The 19780-nt window shown below is 45.9% G+C and overlaps 1 protein-coding gene and 1 long non-coding RNA gene across 2 annotated transcripts in view; one reads left to right on the forward strand and one right to left on the reverse strand.

The window, feature by feature from the left end:
• LOC310755762 overlaps positions 1-19780 on the forward strand; it is a 1619227-nt gene that overhangs the window by 1535091 nt on the left and 64356 nt on the right. The window lies entirely within an intron of this gene.
• On the reverse strand, positions 8856-18345 carry LOC310755622 (meteorin-like protein). Its single transcript, XM_083598840.1, has 4 exons — positions 17087-18345; positions 13778-14187; positions 12452-12511; positions 8856-9495 (listed from the first exon to the last, which is right to left on the reverse strand). The coding sequence occupies exons 1-4, from the start codon at positions 17671-17673 to the stop codon at positions 9179-9181; spliced, it is 1374 nt and encodes a 457-aa protein (XP_083454966.1). The 5' UTR covers positions 17674-18345; the 3' UTR covers positions 8856-9178.

Below are 19780 nucleotides of genomic sequence, written 5' to 3' on the forward strand. Positions count from 1 at the left end.
CATATACGGTAACACTGGTCGTGAAAGACCTACATTGGCTCCCAGTATGTTTCCAAGCAGAATTCAGAGTGTTGGTGCTGACCTTTAAAGCCCTAAATGGCTTTGGCCCAGTATACCTGAAGGAGCATCTCCACCCCCATCATCCAGCCCGGACACTGAGGTCCAGCACCGAGGGCCTTCTGGCGGTTCTCTCCCTGCGAGAAGTGAGGTTACAGGGAACCAGGCAGAGGACCTTCTTGGTAGTGGCACCCGCCCTGTGGAACGCCCTCCCACCAGATGTCAAGGAAATAAACCACTACCTGACTTTTAGAAGACATCTGAAGGCAGCCCTGTTTAGGGGAGTTTTTAATGTTTAATGTTTGATTGTGTTTTTAATACACTGTTGGGACCACCCAGAGTGGCTGGGTGGGTTATAAATAAATAATTATTATTATTATTAGGCATAGCCATAGATTTGCACTGATTTCAAAACTGACCACAGTTCCTCATTGAGAGGATCTGTTTGCTGATTCAGAAATACAGTGGTACCTCGAGTTACATATGCTTCAGGTTACATACGCTTCAGGTTACAGACTCTGCTAACCCAGAAATAGTACCTTGGGTTAAGAACTTTGCTTCAGGATGAGAATAGAAATTGCGCAGCGGCTGCAGGAGGCCCCATTAGCTAAAGTGGTGCTTCGGGTTAAGAACAGTTTCAGGTTAAGAACAGACCTCCAGAACAAATTAAATACGTAACCAGAGGTACCACTTTACCTGTTTTGGACCAGAGATGCAGCCACAAGTTGGAAGCAAGTAAGTTTTTCTGTGAAACTTTACTGAATTGTTCGAACCTTGCTTTGGGCACTTACTATTTTTTCTTTCTGAGTTAAAAAATTGTTCCTCTACATTTTGAGCAGAATGTGCAACTTTTTAAGAAACCGCATAGCTCCCCACCCCGACCCACTGCTTCCACCCCCACCCCCAGCCCCCCTCCCCTCCCCTTCTCCTCTGTCTTCAATTGAGTGACTGCTACTTCTCAAATAATCAATATGTCAGTTAAAAACATGTCACGGTGTGGTCATTGTATGGTTCCCATTCAAAGTCCATGTCATTTAGACTTTCATTGGCAGCTATTTTGTCCCATTAAAAAGTTCAAGACAGCAATTTGTGAATCCTGCTCAGCCAAGTAGAACTGTGAAAAAAGGAGTTATTTTAAAAGTCAATTAATTGTGGTCTATTGGAGCCCTCCTCATTCAATTTTTTTTCAGGCCTTGTCACGGGCGAGCATCTGTCAGGTCTGTGTTTCCCAGGCTGCTATCAGATGCCGTTACATTGTAAATAATGGGTTCATTCAGGCTCTTTATTGGACTTTGTGTGGTAGACACATTTGTATATCATTTTACGGTGTAACAATTCCATTTACATAAAATATAGGCAATTATGTGAGCAAGTCCAAAAAGCTGTGGGAGGGAGGGAGGACCCCCCATTAAAATAATAATAAGCTAATTGAAAAGAAGGAGATAATTTAGGAGAAAATGCCAGCACTTCGAATTCATGGTTCCATGATGATTCGGGAATAGAGTGTGTATGTTTAAAGATAATATCAGAAATACTCTGAATGATACCGTTTAATGCTACATATAACGCGTATTCATTGTTGGATAAATAAAACTACTCTTTTTTTCCTTCAGTGATAATTTATTAAGTTTCAACACTTTTAACATACACAATCAAAACACAATTTCATCTTTGTCAACTTCCTTCCCTGTTTTCCATGTTGTTTCTCCCCTTTTGCTGCATCCTATCTTCTGTCTATTAAATCACAACCATGATATTATAATCTAATTACTTCTGTTGCTCATAGCTCAAATCCAACCTCTCTTCCCCCTTACCTTCTGTTGAAATAGGTAGTAAAACTCCCACTAGTTTTGCATATCACAGGGCTCTGCCCATAGTTTTCTTTTTAGCACCGTAGTTTGGTTAAAACGGCTGAGCTAGTGGTTGCAGATGAAACTGATTTATATTTCTGCTGAGTTTCCGTTCTTCCCACCATAGATTGCTCAGTCAAATGAATAAAGCAAATACGTTTATTTCCAAGATGCCAACAGTTGGTTTGGCTCCTTTGTGTGGATCTAAAATTCTTAGATCACTTAATTTACGAGAGAATCCTTGTGTGTTTGTTTGCTATTTTTAATTCCATGTGTGTGCAGATACATAAGGGGAAACTATTAAGACCTCACTCCAGTTCAGGAAATTTTGAAGAAAGGAAAAAAGCTTTTTCTAAAGGAAGAAGCACTTTTTGTTTCTAGACAATTTTCCTCTTGCACAGATGGTGTGCCTCTTTTTAAGGCAATGCTTGCTGTCCCTAAGCAGTTGCATGAAATATTTTTCTACACACAAAAAAATCTGCCAGAATAACAAGCAGCATTTCTTGAAGTCTCTTAATTAATCAACAAACATTAATATATACTTGGCAGCCCCAAAAACTATGCAGAAGCGCTCTGATAATCCTGAAAGCTTGGCATTGTCTTTTACCAACAGATGTTGTCTTTGGGGTTTGTTGCACCCAACATGTTTGACAAAGGCTGCGGTCAGGTGGTTAATGTGGATCCTTAAGTTCACCAAGGAAAGTCAATGACTATTGAGAACTACTTAACTAGATGAGATAGTGTGGCACATTCATGTGTTTTGAATTCAGATCTCAACCCGTTGGAAGCGAGGTTGGTGGGTAGGTCTTCCTTACATGGCAAAAGGCAGTTTTGAGCAGAATATGAGTAAAAGCTATGGTTTTCCCAGTAGTGATGTATGGAAGTGAAAGCTGGACCATAAAGAAGGCTGAACGCCGAAGAATTGATGCTGGAGGCGACTCTTGAGAGTCCCATGGACTGCAAGAAGATCAAACCTCTCCATTCTGAAGGAAATCAGCCCTGAGTGCTCACTGGAAGGACAGATCCTGAAGCTGAGGCTCCAATACTTTGGCCACCTCATGAGAAGAGAAGACTCCCTGGAAAAGACCCTGATGCTGGGAAAGATGGAGGGCACAAGGAGAAGGGGACAACAGAGGACGAGATGGTTGGATAGTGTTCTCGAAGCTACCAGCATGAGTTTGACCAAACTGCAGGAGGCAGTGGAAGACAGAAGTGCCTGGCGTGCTCTGGTCCATGGGGTGACAGAGAGTCGGAAGCGACTAAACGACTAAACAACAACAACAACAGGCAAATTTGAGGGAGGTGGGCATCTGCCGAACTCCCTTCCCAGGCCCTACCTCCATCCCTCCCAGTTGGAATTCAGGTTTCATAGTCAGTCCAGCCCACAGGCTTCTTGTATATTGCAATTACAGTCATACCTTGGGTTACAGCCGCTTCAGGTTGTGTTTTTTTGGGTTGCGGACTGCCAAAAGCCGGACGTACTGGAGCGGGTTACTTCTGGGTTTTGGCGGTCATACATGCGCAGGAGCGCTAAATCGTGCTTTGCGCAGGAGCGCTGAATCGCAACCTGCATGTGCGCAGACGTGGGTTGCGAACACTGCAGGTTGCAAACGTGCATCCCGCACAGATCACGTTCGCAACCCGAGCGTCCACTGTATTTATATCCCGTCTTCTGGCATACAGATCCTCCTGTACAAGCACCAATTAAAATAAATTGCAAGACCACAAAAACACAACTAACTTCTGTTTTGGTGTCAAGATGCTCCACACAGGGCAGGTCGTGGGAGACGAGATTGTGGGAAGGAGGACAATCTGGGCTGGAGCTAAGCACTCAGGGTCACCGTTGCCTGTCTTTCTCTCTTGGTATCCTCGTGGGTCCATCAGTGGTAGATGGCGATGTGGATTTTACCACTGTGTGGTAAACATGGGTCTCCATCTCATGCGTACAGCAAGGAGGGGTGGCCACTACTTTATTTTATGCAGATGAGATGTGGCGCTCATCTAGCCTCCACACAAGGGGTGGGAAGAGTATAATAATAATAATAATAATAATAATAATAATAATAATAATAATAATTTTTTATTTATACCCTGCCCTCCCCCGCCAGAGCCGGGCTCAGGGCGGCTAACACTGCTAAAATCACAATAAAAACTTAATAGGGGAAGGGGAAAAAAACAATTTAAAATATGGGTTAAAATACAATTTGAAAAGCAGCCTCATTTTAATAGTAGCCCATAGTTCAAAACCATAAGGGGAGGGAAACATAAGACTCAGACTGAGTCCAAACCAAAGGCCAGGTGGAACAGCTGCATCTTGCAGGCCCTGCAGAAAGTTGTCAAGTCCTGCAGGGCCCTAGTCTCTTGTGACAGAGCGTTCTACCAAGTCGGGGCCAGTACTGAAAAGGCCCTGGCCCTAGTTGAGACCAATCTAACCTCCTTGCGACTTGGGACCTCCAAAGTGTTGCCATTTGTGGACCTTAAGGTGCTCCATGGAGCATACCAGGAGAGGCAGTCCCGTAGGTATGTAGACTCTTGTATGAAGCATTTAGGGATGCCATGGTGAAAAAAAGGTAAAGGACCCCCGGATGGTTAAGTCCAAAGGCGACTATGGGGTTGTGGCGCTCAGCTCGCTTTTCAGGCCCAGGGAACCGGTGTTTGCCCACAGACAGCTTTCTGGGTCATGTGGCCAGCATAACTAAACTGCTTCTGGCCCAACGGGACACCATGACAGAAACCAGAGCGCATGGAAACACCGCTTACCTTCCGCTGCAGCGGTATGTATTTATCTACTGGCACTGTGCTTTCGAACTGCTAGGTTGGCAGGAGCTGGGACAGAGCAACAGGAGCTCACCCCGTTTCTGGGATTCGAACCACTGACCTTCTGATCAGCAAGCCCAAGAGGCTCAGTGATTTAGACCACAGCGTCACCTGCATCCTTTCAGGATGCCATGAATAGCCACTGATGTTGCAGTCAGCCACTTTCTTGAGTCTTTACTTTGATATGCGAGGTGCATTGTGTATTTTCTGATTCTTTTATTTATCTATAGCTCAATTCTATGCCAGCGTATGGTGCTCAGCTATAAGCAGCACTCGGGATGTTATTTTTAGCCTTTCAAGTTAAAAAACAACACAGTTGGCCCATGCTGAAAATGGATAAAGCACCCCACTGGCCTTTAAAAAAACACACCCAAAAAAACACCAATTGGGCAAAACGTCATTGGTTGGATCTAGCACTTGTAAGTCCCACATCTTGCATGTTTGGTCAGAGTTGGGAAACCTGTGACTTGCCAGATGTTAGGTCAGGAATGATGTAAGTTATAGTCCAATAAATATTGGGGGAGGGTACATTCCTCATCACAGTGCAAGGTTGTGTTTCCACATACCCTATTTGCTTAATGCACAGCAGCATTAAGCTGATGTTATATCTTTTTGAATTTAGCGGTCAGGTTGCTCACTGGAGCAAGACGGTTTGAGCATATTACACTGATTCTGGTCCAACGGCACTGGCTACCAATTAGTTTCTGGGCCCAATTCAAAGTGCTGTTTTTGACCTATGAAACCTTAAGCAGCTCAGGACCACAATACCTGAAGGACCACCTCTTTCCATATGAACCTACCCGGACCCTAAGATCACCTTCTGAGGCCCTTCTTTGTGTGCCGCCTCCTCAAGTTGTTTGGAGGGTGGCAACACAAGAACGGGGCCTTCTCTGCAGTGGCTCCCCGTCTGTGGAATGCTCTCCTCAGGGAAGTTCGCCTGGCGCCTTCATTATACACCTTTAAGCGCCTGGCAAAAACATTCCTTTTTAACCAGGCCTTTGGTTGACCTGATTGACATCCTATACCCTTTTAAAATGTGGCTCTTTTCTGGGTTTTTTCTTTATTGGGTTGCTGTTTTTATTCTGATTATATATGTTGTGATCTTTTCTGTGAACTGCCCTGAGACCTCCGGGGATTGGGTAGTACTCAATAAATAATAATAATAATAATAATAATAACTTTTAGCTAGCAAGAGTATGCATAGTGCATATGTGTAAAAGATAGCTGTAACGGCCAAGTATAACCTGGAGTTCATACCTTGGAATGTATTTTGCCGCTATCGCAATAGCATAGAAAGCTAGTGTGGTCTAGGGGCTAATGTCAGACTAGGACTTGGGAGACCAGAGTTCAAATCCGCACTTGGGTGGTGGTGGTGATGATGATGATGATGGTGGTGAAGAAGAAGAAGAAGAAGAAGAAGAAGAAGAAGAAGAAGAAGAAGAAGAAGAAGAAGAAGAAGAAGAATTTATACCCCGCCCATCTGGCTGGGTTTCTCCAGCCACTCTGGGAGGCTGCCAACAGCTTAAAAACAGAATAAAACATCACACATTAAAAACTTCCCTAAACTTTGTGACTTTGGGCCAGCTACTGCATCTTAGTGCAACTTACCTCACAGGGTTGATGTGGGTATTAAATGAGGAGGGGGAGAACCAAATACAGCACCTTGAGCTTGGAGAATAGGTGGGCTACAAACAGGGGTGCCAACCTGAACAAAACATTGGGGGCCCAGTAAGCCCCACCTGCATAAAATTGATCACATGATGTGGCACACACACATCGTTTGAATTGCAATGCCCATCAGCTTTGGATGTGGGGGTGGCCTGGCCCCTTCAAATATTTCATGGGGGGGGAGGCAGACACAAAGAGACCTTGATCCCTAGGAGTTGGCTCTGGTGGCTGCAGATGAAATAAGGAAATAAATAGGATGGAGATGAAAATCAACTTGCATGAGTCAGATGTTGGGCTGGACAGATCTACTTTTAAATAGTGACAGTGGGTTCAGCGAAATTAAGAAATGACCGCATCTCTTCAGAAGGAAAATGTCAAATGGTGTTTTACAATATGCTGACTGCTGTACTTTTTATTTTTTCTAACAAAAGAGTAGCTTTAAATGGAAGGGTCTCGTTTCAGCGCAGCTTAAGTGAGACGCCTTTCACAGGAGCAGAGCAGAATAAGCTGCACGGACTTCTATTCACACAGCCTGCCGTTTATAGGGGTGGTCCCAGTCACTCAAAAGCTCATTAAAGAGTTTTCTCTCGCTTGGACTTCATGATAGTGTGTCGAGGGGGGGGGGAGAGTGAGTACCTTTGCAGCCTGCAACCACTGCCTGGACTAAAAGAGGCGCAGCCTCTGTCAAAAAGAGCAGGCCTGTGCAGGCAGCAGATATGAGCGACTGCTGCACCTTTGATAACCTGTAAACCTGTTAGAATTCCTGCTCTATGATTGCAGTCATGGGATTTTTATTTTTCACATGACGGTGTATGTTTTGACTCCACAGAGTGGGAAGTGACAGAGACAGGATGTTTGTGTTACTGTGTTCCGTGAAGTGGGACTATTGTCCTTTGTTCTTTTTCTCTTTGCTGTCTGATGCTAGAGAGAGAGGGAGCCATGATGCCGTGCTCCGTGTGTGTTTATATGTAAATAAAGTAGATTAGCCAAAATGCTGAGTTGCTGAGGTCTGTCATGCACGATGCGCAAACTCTGCGGATCCCTAAGTGTGCCGTTGTCAGTTGGCATCAGTCGCTGTGATGTTTGGGTAGAAGAAAGCTTTTGAAGCTCCCAAACGTAAAACCAGGAGGGAGAGAACATGCCAGTCGGGCATGTGTCTCTGCCAGGGTCCTACTCGAGTGTAGGCTGAGCTCCTGACAATCGACCTTGATCTCCCCAGCAAGTCAGGCAAGGGGCATTACTATGGGGTCACAGAACCATTCCAGTCTGGCCAAATACCTCTGAAGAGAATGCCTGATGGGGTGTAGACAACCCCAAGGCCATTATGGAGTATGGACTCCATCCCTGAGGTTCCTTGCACCACACTGGACACAGGTGTGGCAGCAGAACATGGAACTTTTCTCAGATAGTACCAACATCTCCTTGTCTCAGTCCCCAAGTCGGCTACTCTGCCGGGCTAAACAAAGCCTCTGTAGCTGGTTAGTGGATGTGGCGTTTGCCCTCCTAGGTGTGTGACATCATACTGGGTTCATAAGGAAGGGATTAACTAATTGTAACCAATGGGATTGTAACCAATTCAATGCTTTGGGATTATGGTGCTGGAGGAGACTCTTGAGAGTCCCATGGACTGCAAGAAGATCAAACCTCTCCATTCTGAAGGAAATCAGCCCTGAGTGCTCACTGGAAGGACGGATCCTGCAGCTGAGGCTCCAATACTTTGGCCACCTCATGAGAAGAGAAGACCCACAGGAAAAGACCCTGATGTTGGGAAAGATGGAGGGCACAAGGAGAAGGGGACGACAGAGGACGAGATGGTTGGATAGTGTTCTCGAAGCTACCAGCATGAGTTTGACGAAACTGCGGGAGGCAGTGGAAGACAGGAGTGCCTGGCATGCTCTGGTCCATGGGGCCACGAAGAGTCGGACACGACTAAACAACAACAACAAACCAATGGGAACCCAAGGGGCAGAGTTAACTGTGTATAAGGTTTAAGCACAGAGGGTTTTGGGGGGGAGTTAGAGTTAGGGTGGTTGAGAAGACAGTCTGGAGTTAGAAGAGACAGAGAAGATAAGTCTGTGGGTTGGGCTAGTCTGGTGTGAGAGAGTGAGAGAATTTGTTAAGAGGAGTCAGTCAAACAGTTGAGAAAATCAGTCAGAGGGTATTAGGAAGGTATAGGCCGGTAAAGAAACTAAAGTTAAGATACTGACAGGAGTATTATTTGAGAAACCATAAACTTGTTAATGTTTGTAAAATAAACTTGTTTTTTGGTTCACTTTTAACAACTGACTGGACTCAGTGTTTTACCAGAGAGTAACTGGTTGGTGGCAGCAGGGAAGTCATCACAGTGGTGGCACAGGGATCAACAGACCGTTAAACATCCGGGGACCCTGTGTGATCGCCACAGTGGAGTTCAGAACACATCTGATATTGGAGACAATACAATTCCGACTCATCCTTCCTCTGTTCTTTATTTTTATTAGCAAAGTGCTTTATATTCTTTATTGTTTGCCCTCACAACAACCCTGTGAGGTAGGCCACTACAACTTCCCCCTTTTCCCAGTCAGGAACTGGGTTGACTTAACTTGCCCACGACGAGTCCATTGTAGAGAAGAGACTTGTTAGCTAACCTGTCGCTATTCTCCGGCTCCCTTTCCCTTAAAGAAAACGCACACTTCTCTTTTGACACTCCACCTCTGCCAAACAACACGAGTGCCATGCTTCTCCCTTATACGCAAAGCTGTCCTGAAAATCGTCCTTTGGATCATCACGGCAGGCATGGCGAGTCCTTAGTCAAATGGAAACTCACAGGGATTTGCCCCGCTCTCAATAGCTTTTTGATAGACGGCACCAAAGTCTTTAAATCGCGGGGCACAGCCCAGCCAAGCTTCCCCAAAGTGCTCATTGCCAGTGAAGAGGAAATCGCCGGTTCCTTTCTTCACCTTACACTGCAGCAAGGTCTTGACGGGTCCTCGCCATTCGCCACTCACTTTATCTTGCTGAAAGATCTGGTTTTTCTGCCTGTAGACCCGCCGGGCGCTGACTTCCACCTGGGACATGTGGTTCTCCGCATCGTGGGTGACGTTGTGGATCGATCCTCTCACCACTAGGTGTAAATTTTGTGTGTTTATTTATAAGGGAACTATGAATCACCCTTCCTCCAAATGGGCATAGGGCAATCCGAAACAAACATAATTTTAAAAACAGGTGAGAGCAGTTTAAAACAACAAATCGTCGAAACGCTGACTCATGTAATGCCGCTAAGGATTAAATATTGCATTATCAAGCCTGGGCAAAGAAAACTGTTTCTTAGTTGACACCTGAAAACCAACAATGTGAAGACAGGTGTAACTCTAAGGGTGAAGATTCCATCTGAGCCTGTGGGTCAAACTTGGCCCACCAGTGGGTCCATTTTGGCCCATGATATTTTAGGGAGCAGGCTAGCAGGCGGGGCCCATTACTTACATCATAGGAGCCTAAACAACACAAAACACTGTTGCTGTATGTAGGTTTTATTTTATTTGTTTTTTTATCTTATATTTTGAAAATGTACATCCAGTTCCCCCCGCCCTTTTACTTTTTTGGGATCCCCAAGAGAGAGTGACCCTAAGCTATAGCTTGTTTTGCTTTTGTGTAAATCCAGCACTGGTTACCGGGGTCTCAAGTGAGGAAGTTCCTCCTTGCTGGGCCTGCAACACACACACACACAAACACACACACGACGGACAGATGTTGTGCTGAAGGCCACATGGTGGGGGGCATTTAGACTTAAAGCATCCACAGAGGAGACGAAAGAGCCCTTTGAACTGACTCTATTTATGGCTTCACTTCCCTGTCCTGAGTTTAGCAGTTGCCACCACCAGGTTTGTGTGTGTGTGTGTGTGTGTGTGTGTGTATTAGATCAAATAACTGGTCGTGAAAGTGCAATTGACCCCCAAAGCACACTTAGCTTTATGGTTCATAAGAGCGGAGGCCCTCAGACCTCAGGAGCAACTTGGAACAGGAGGAACAAGAGCATTATAGTTTGTCAATAGACTGGACTGAAGCTGAGTGCTGGGGGGGGGGAGAGAAGGGGAACAGAACAGGGGGACATCTGTTATGCTAAAAGGCTAGTGGCTCCAGGAAATTGGATTAACTAAGGAAGTTCCCGAAATCTTCCTAAGTAAGTTCTTTGTGCCCATGACATGAGTGAGATAATTATCCCCCAAAAGGGGAAGATTTCAAATGCTGCTTTCCTTTGCAGACAAATTCCATAATTGATTAGTTGGTTTGGGGTGCCTTATTTTCAATCACAAGTAGAAATTGTTGTCTGAGAGCTATAGATGTGGAAATGGGCTTGTGACCAAATTAGGGACGATTTATTCACCCACAGGCCTTAAAAAATATAGATATTTAATGAGGAGGGGTGTTTTGTCAGGCAGAATTCAGGGTGCACTCGAGGCAGCGGCCGTCTAAATGCTATCCTGAGGACCCAGATTTCAATGTAGAACATCACCACGAATACAGTGGAGCCAGATGTATGTGACGGATCATTCTGAAGTTCACAATCGGTCTGGGATGGCGACAGAAATAAAAGTCGCCATGGTTCAAAAAGATGCCCACCCCCCAACCCTCCCCAAATAGTGATGTGAATTGGCTTTGAGTAGACTTTTACACAATGAGCCACTTCATACGACTTGCAGTGCAATATAAGTTCACTGGATCTTACTCCCAGGAAAGTGGTTACAGAAGACAGAATGGCCACCACTAGGCATGAATGGAGTTGGCACGGAAGTTCTATCTGTGACGACCCATTTGTTCATGAAAATCATTGCTTGACGTTTCAGTGATGTGAACCTTAAAGACCATTAGCAGCGTGGAACCATTGTAGGGCTCTACTCAGTGGTTCATACCAGATCCTGCCAGAACCAGTTAGTCCTGCAGGAGACAAATTTTCGACAGTCAAACCTCGGTTGTCGAACGTACAGTAATCCATTCTGGAAGACCGTTCGACTTCTGAAACGTTTGACAACCAAGGCGCGGGTTCCGGTTGGTTGCAAAAGCTTAATGAACTCAAGCAGAAGCAGCGTCGGACATTCGTGTTCCAAGGAAAACCAGAGCATTTACTTCCAGGTTTTTTGGTGATCCATTATGCTAGGCTTATGCACCAAAGTCCCTCTCACAGAAAAGAATGAAAATTGCACTTAGAATCATAGAATGGCCCTGGAGGGTCAGGTAGGTAAAAGGTAAAGGACTCCTGGACGGTTAAGTCCAGTCAAAGGCGACCATGGGGTTGCGGCGCTCATCTCGCTTTCAGGCTGAGGCAGCCGGCATTTGTCTGCAGACAGCTTTCTGTGTCATGTGGCCAGCATGACTAAACCACTTCTGGCACAATGGGATGCCGCGGTGGAAACCAGAGCGCACAGAAACACTGTTGGCCTTTCTGCCGCAGCGGTACCTATTTATCTACTTGCACTGGTGTGCTTTCAAACTGCTGGGTTAGCAGGAGCTGGGACAGAGCAACGGGAGCTCACCCCGGGGCGGGGATTCGAACCGCCAACCTTCCGATCGGCAAGCCCAAGAGGCTCAGTGGTTTAGACCACAGAGCCACCCATGTCCCTTTTCCTTGAGGGTCAGCCCTCTCCAAAGCAGGAATCTGTTTGTCCAATGTGGGGCTCGAACCCGCAACCTTGAGATTAAGAGTCTTATGCTCTACCGACAGAGCTATCCCAGAGGGACATTTCTGTTCACATCAGGGGAGCATGTCCCATGTTATGTTATGATAGTTGTGCATGGTGAAGGGAGCATGCTTGCCTACTCTACCAGGCAAACAAGCTCTGCCTGAGCATGTGAACAGGGTATGTCCCATTATTTCCTTGCTCAAGGAGAGGTACATTTAGGCCTGCAAAAGTAGCCTTCTGTGCTATGCTCCAACTTAACAGTTGATCAGCAAGAGGCTTTTCATTCAGGCTGCAGTCCTACCTGCGCACTTACCTGATGGGACACAGTGGGATTTACCTCTGTCTAAATATGCACCGTTTGCACCTCTCCAAAAACGATGTTCTCCTGCCAAGCTCACTTACCAAAATCACTGCTGCAAATAGCCATTAGAAGTTCCATGTTGTCACAGGGGCGGCACATAGCTGGAGAATGAAAACACAAAGTCAATAAGGAGGGTTGCTAGAGGGCTCTTAAACGAGTCCCAAACGGTGAGCCTGGTACAACGACCTCATTGGCATCTGGATCAGGTTTTGCCTTCATTCTGAGCATCTGAGAGCATTTGTATGATTTTCTGTAACATGGGGTGGGGGAGTGGAATCTGGGGTCCTGCAGACGTTGATGGACCAGAGCTCCGTTCACCCCAGCTCTTGGCCCTGCTGCCTGCAGCCCAACAACATCTGAAGAGTCACAGGTTCCTCACCTCTGACCTTGAGGGGTCTTGTGATAATCCGCTCAGGAGCATCTGTTTCCAAAGCAGTACATAATTTCTGTCGATTGCTCAGGCCTGTAGAGGTCAGCTTCTTACCCTCCAATATTTCTCCAGTGAAAATAGGGACATTTGACAAATAAATGAGGCGCGAGGTCTTTTTAAGGCAAGCACTCTCTGGTATTAGATATCTTGGACGGTTCACTAGGAATGCGTGCTCATAGCATTCAACATGTTTCTTCTTATATTATTTGAATTATTTTATAGTTTAACCGGTGGGGATGCAAGAGGGGGCCTTCTTGGTGGATTGTAATTATTTGTATGTTTTAAACAGATTATATTTATGTACAGTTGTACCTTGGAATTCAAATGGAATCCATTTCGGAAGTCCGTTTGGCTTCCAAAATGTTCAGAAGCTGCAAAAGCCCCATCAGGTGTTCGGTTTCCAAAAATAGTTCACAAACGGAAACAGTCACTTCAGAACAGTCCATTCAGGAGCCAAAACATTCGAGAACTAAGCTGTTCAAAAACCAAGGTACAGAGCTTTAATATTACCAATGTTTACCTATTTTTTAATGTTTGTTTTCCCTATATTTCCCTATGTTTTTATCTGTAAGCTGCCTTTAGGGGAAAAGGCAAGGTATAAATATATACTAATTAATAAATAATAATAATAATAGCAGAAAAATGGGTAAAAGTTTTATTTTGCTCTTCAGGGCTTCTGGTATAGCTGATTGATTGGATGGCTTTGCTTTCATTTTATCTTTTGACCTGGTTGCAGCTGCTGATGTGAATAGCTTGCTTTTTCTTATATATATATATATATATATATATACACGTTTGATATTTTATTGATCTAATTGTTTTATGAGCAGCTTTTGGGGTGGGATGGGGTTATTTCATGTGAACTTGAAGATCCCCGTCCCCACATGAGGTTTGAACACCAAACTGGGGGAAATGAGACCCACACGTAATCGTTTACCTTCCACAAGCGCCATTTTCTGGAAGTCTGGGCCTGTGACAGTCTTGTTGCTCAGCAACTCGTACTGGAAGCTGGCTGTCCTGCGGCTGATGTCCCTCTGAGGACTGGCCTGCAGGAAAAGCGCCACCCTTTGGGGCGTGCGGGTGCTGAAGCAGGAGACTTGGTGCAAGCGGGGCTCCTCAGCGTCACTCAGCAGCAGGTGGAGCTGCCCGTCCCTCTCCACGTAGATGTTGGCACCTTGGAAAGTGTTGGACGGCTTGATGCAGACGGCGGTGTGCTGAGCGCTGGACAGGTTGGGCTCCAAGATGACGCGGAGGGCTCGGGTCGGGTACATCCATTCCAGGAAGCCCTCGGTACAGCGCAGGTGGACCTGCTCCACTGCACGGGAGCGGGGCTCCCAGCTCAAGCCGCTGGAAAACAGAGGGATGGACAACTATGACAACCAAATCTCTCTATCTGGCCCTTGGGACTCTATCCAGGCCACACCTCCTTCCATAACCAAACCCCTTGCCATAGGACACACCCCTTACCAGCTCTGCTTCGCCTCCTCCATGAGTGTTTTTGTCCGGATGGAATTATTATTATTACTATTATTAAAAGGTAAAGGGACCCCTGACCATTAGGTCCAGTCGTGGCCGACTCTGGGGTTGCGGCGCTCATCTCGCTTTATTGGCCGAGGGAGCCGGCGTACAGCTTCCGGGTCATGTGGCCAGCATGACTAAGCCGCTTCTGGCGAACCAGAGCAGCACACAGAAACGCCGTTTACCTTCCCGCTGGAGTGGTACCTATTTATCTACTTGCACTTTGACGTGCTTTTGAACTGCTAGGTTGGCAGGAGCAGGGACCGAGCAATGGGAGCTCACCCCGTCGCAGGGATTCGAACCGCCGACCTTCCGATCGGCAAGTCCTAGGCTCTGTGGTTTAACCCACAGCGCCACCCGCGTCTCATATTACTATTGTTGTTGTTGTTGTTGTTGTTATTTGGTATACAAATAAAATTATTATTGTTGTTGTTGTTGTTGTTGTTGTTGTTATTATTATTATTATTATTATTATTATTATTATTTGTATAGCACCCCTATACCTGCAGGTCTCAGTGTGGTTCACAATATAACACCACAATATAAAAACACAAAATAAAACCCAAAACTAGCCAATAAACCATCCCTCTCAAGATTGGGGCATCGGGCCGGATCTCTCAAGTGTGGCACTGGATGAATTTCCTCAACACTGGCAGAGGAAACCACCCATTGAGGAGAAGAGAGCCTTCATCAAAGCTAACTACACTGTTGAGATGGGCATGGTACTTTGCTCTGACTGATAAACTTACACAACGCTTTAGAATGATGCGTGGAGCAACAACAACAACAAAAGGATCCCTTTGATGCTGATTTTGCTTCAGATTTATTTCTGTTATCAACTGTTACCTAAAGGTAAAGGACCCCTGGACGATTAAGTCCAGTCAAGGGCGACTATGGGGTTGCGGCGCTCATCTCGCTTTCAGGCCAAGGGAGCCAGCGTTTGTCCACAGACAGCTTTCTGGGTCATGTGGCCAGCATGACTAAATTGCTTCTGGCGCAACAGGACACCGTGATGGAAACCAGAGCGCACGGAAATGCCGTTTACCTTCCCGCCACAGCGGTACCTATTTATCTACTTGCACTGGTGTGCTTTCAAACTGCTAGGTTGGCAGGAGCTGGGACAGAGCAATGGGAGCTCACTCCATTGCAGGGATTCGAACCGCCGACTTTCTGATCGGCAAGCCCAAGAGGCTCAGTGGTTTAGACCACAGCGCCACCCGCATCCAACTATTACCTAAAGGAACCTCATCCCCCCTCCCTGTAACTCATACATATTTTTGGCTTGGTTATTAACTTAACTCTGGGTAGCTCTGTTGGTTAGAGCATGGTGCTGATAACACCAAGGTCACAGGTTCAATTCGCATGTGGGATAGCTGCATATTCCTGCATTTCAGTGGGTTGGAAGAGATTGTTATCAGGATCCCTTCCAAGCCTGCCATTCTAAGGTTCTGATTGTATGCTGCTACTATTTTCTGCCTTATACACAGAACCTGCATTTTGCTTTGCACCTAGTTACCAATACACATTATTTTGTTGTTTTTATGTGTTGTTTCATGTTATTCTTAATATAAAAAAAACCACACACAAAAATTCATACATATAAAACTAACCATATTGCAGTGGCGTAGCGTGGGGGGTGCAGGGGCGGCCGGCCGCACCGGGCGCAACATCTGGGGGTTAGGGTTAGGGGGCGCAAATCCACGGGTTAGGGGGCGCAAATCCATGGGTTAGGGGGCGCAAATTATTTCCCTTGCCCGGGTACTGACAACCCACGCTACGCCACTGCCATATTGGCCTTCTGAGTGGTGTGTATGTTTCAGCTCATATGAATTTATCTCTGGACTGGAGTCACATTCACCAATAGCAATTTTGGGACAGATATTTAGGAAGTCAGTCTCTGAGCCAGAGCAGGCCAGAGGCTAAAGGGGAAATTTTCTACTAAGTCAAATATCAAATCTAACAATGTGATTTATGGATGTCAGTTCAGCTTTCAGCACCTACATGCTTCAGATTACAGAGCAGAGCATGGCTGCTTTTAGGTAGCCAATTGATGCATTCTGTACATTGTCGAGACAAAAAAGTTTTAGCTTTTTTAAATAAGTAAAAATGTAATTATACAGGGATCATTTCAGAACAAGCAGTCCATATTTAAGAACTGCAGAAAGTTAGAGCTTGATGGGGAGGTGGTGGGGAGTCTGTGTAGCGTGATTCTATACATACAGACTCAGAAATAAGCCCCATTGCATTCAGGAGAAGAATATTTTATGCAGTTGGAGGAGTGTACATTGCCCCAGCCTTAAAATCCCTTTGAGTTCAGTGGGAGAGCGAAGTTGAAATCGCTTCCATTGAACTCAATGGGACTTAAACCTATCAGACTGTTTGCGAGGAATAATGTGCTTAAATCTGCCAGGTATTTAAAATTACGCTATTATGCTATGAGAATTATGCTGTTAATGTTGTGCACTGCCCTGGAATCTTTGGGTATAGAAATTGAATTATTAATAATAATAATAATATCCATTTCCTCGGCGGATGTTGTGCACTGCCCTGGGATCTTCGGGTATAGAAACTAAATTACGGTAATAATAATATCCATTTCCTCGGCGGATGTTGTGCACTGCCCTGGGATCTTCGGGTATAGAAACTGAATTAATAAGAATAATATTCATTTTCCTCTGGCGCGTAAGTTGCGCGTCGCTTTGCCTCGCCCTCTCCGCCCGCGGCTTACCTGCCCTTCCAGCTGCAGTAGTCGGCGGCGCACGGCTGCAGCCACAGGCGGAACAGCAGCGGGAGCAGCATCCGCATCCGCGGAGCCGGCGTCCCTGCGCGCTTGCTCCGCGCCTCCCGCTCCGGGGACATCAAGCGGCGGCTTGGGGGCAGCTGGGGGCCGAGCCAGCGCGAAGCCAATCCCTCCGTCGAGAAGGGAAGGAGAGGGGGAAAGGGTGCTTCGTTTTCCCTTCTCTCTACGCGGGAGGGAGAAGGAAAGCGGCCTCGTTGGAGAGCGCGGGATGGAGACTGGAGAGAGACAGAGGCGCGCGCTGTGCGCAACAGGACGAAGCGAATGAAACGGGAGAGCCTGCGACCCTCCCTACCCGCGTCCCATGCCTGTATTTCAACGAGGTCTAATCTGCGGTTGAGTTGACAGATGTCCCTGGTTTTCCAGAACTCCCACTTCTCCCCCCAGCATCGCCAAACACAGGGGTTGCGCTTTGTTGCAAAGAGGCGCCCCCCCCACCAAACCAAATTATACATACATAAGGGAGCAAGGAGCGTCCTCGCCATTATTGAATGCCCAGTTAGTGTGTGCGCGTGCATTTAGTTGTTCATGTATGGGCTGTGGGTCGGGAAGGTGGTATAGGAAAGAATAACAGCAACTTATTATCGTTATTAATATTTTATTATTATTTCCATCTCATTATTACATCTCTCTCCTGCAGCCTTCACCACTAACGCTAGGACCAACAATGGGTCAATACAGACCGCATAATTTTGCCAAAATTAACTGGGAAGCTCAGAAATCAAGAAGACAAGAACTTTAAGAAAACCACACTTGTAAAGTAATGGAGACTATGGATAATTTAGAAGGACAGGAATTTGGATATGCAGTTGTAAATATTATCATTATCATCCATGGAAAGGATGGGGGGTGGAGGAGTCAGGAAATTCAGAGTAATATCAATATTTGCATTTGGAATTGTTTTTTGTTACATGTTTATACTTTTTAAAAAATCAAATACAAAAATTATTTTTTTAAAAAACACAATACAGTGGTACCTCGGGTTACATACGCTTCAGGTTACAGACTCCGCTAACCCAGAAATATTACCTCGGGTTAAGAACTTTGCTTCGGGATGAGAACAGAAATCGCACAGCAGCGGTGCAGCGGCAGCAGGAGGCCCCATTAGCTAAAGTGGTACCTCAGGTTAAGAACAGCTTCAGGTTAAGAACAGACCTCCGGAACGAATTAAGTTCTTAACCTGAGGTACCACTGTACAGGCCACATAAGCAAAAGGCAGCAGGTTTAAACTATTTAATATGAGTAGGAAAAGAGCAGGAAAAACATTTCTGACAGTAAGAGCTGCTTGACAGTGGAACAGACTCCTGCGAGAACTGGTGGACACTCCTTCCTTGGAGGTTTTTAAGCAGAGGTTGGGTGGCTGTCTATCATGGGTTGGACTAGATGACTCTTGCGACCCCTTCCAACTCTACAATTCCATGATCCTAAAAAATGGCTTAAAAGGGTCAGCTCCCACTTTATAATTTTTTGTGCAACTCTAACCTCTAAGCCTTCTTCAGCAAGCACCCTTGTATAAATGCTATTGCAGTGGTCCAGATGATTGTTATACAGTGGTACCTCGGGTTACATACACTTCAGGTTACATACGCTTCAGGTTACAGACTCCGCTAACCCAGAAATAGTGCTTCAGGTTAAGAACTTTGCTTCAGGATGAGAACAGAAATCGTGCTACGGCGGCGCGGCAGCAGCAGGAGGCCCCATTAGCTAAAGTGGTGCTTCAGGTTAAGAACAGCTTCAGGTTAAGAACGGACCTCCGGAACGAATTAAGTACTTAACCTGAGGTACCACTGTAATCTGGTATGCCAGTTGCAGGTGTGTGTTGATGCACTTAGAAGAGGAGTTTGGATTTGATATCCCGCTTTATCACTACCCGAAGGAGTCTCAAAGCGGCTAACATTCTCCTTTCCCTTCCTCCCCCACAGCAAACACTCTGTGAGGTGAGTGGGGCTGAGAGACTTCAAAGAAGTGTGACTAGCCCAAGGTCACCCAGCAGCTGCAAGTGGAGGAGCAGGGAAGCGAACCCGGTTCACCAGATTACGAGTCCACTGCTCTTAACCACTACACCACACTGGCTCTTAATACTTCACCTGCTGTTTGTACGCTTTTGCTAAGTGCGCAACGTGGACCTGAGGTTTTCTTCACAGCTGTATGGGGCTTCGGTTTTTGTTTGTATGTTATCCATTCCCCCCCATCCTGCAATAAACTCACAAGAATGCACCTTTGATTTTAAACAGCCTCTCCATTGGGTTTTGGAGTACAGTAACGGTTGAGAAAGGCTCAAAAGTAATGACAGTGCCAAAGAGGAAAACAATCTCTGTCTTACTTGGCTCTTGAGCAGTGCATTTTTAAAAAGCCAGTCACCTTTGGGGAGTGCATTGGTGTTCCTAAGCGTTGCCAGGTTGCCACCCGGGGAAGGCTCTTTTGTTATTTTTAAACCTGCTGCTGTTTATTCCTTCCTCTTTTGTCTCTGCCAGCTGTAGTGAGCAGGACTCTAATGTGCTTCACAGCAGGCAGAGAAGAGGTGAATTAAAAGGCCAAGGAGGAAAACCAGCAGGAAGTCCCAAGGCTGTTCCTATCCTCTGTTAAAGAAAAAAAAGGGGTTGTGGGGTTTTTTTGCCGAATTTT

This window comes from Podarcis filfolensis (assembly GCF_964270895.1).
Source record: "Podarcis filfolensis genome assembly, chromosome: 2".
Lineage (NCBI taxonomy): Eukaryota > Metazoa > Chordata > Lepidosauria > Squamata > Lacertidae > Podarcis > Podarcis filfolensis.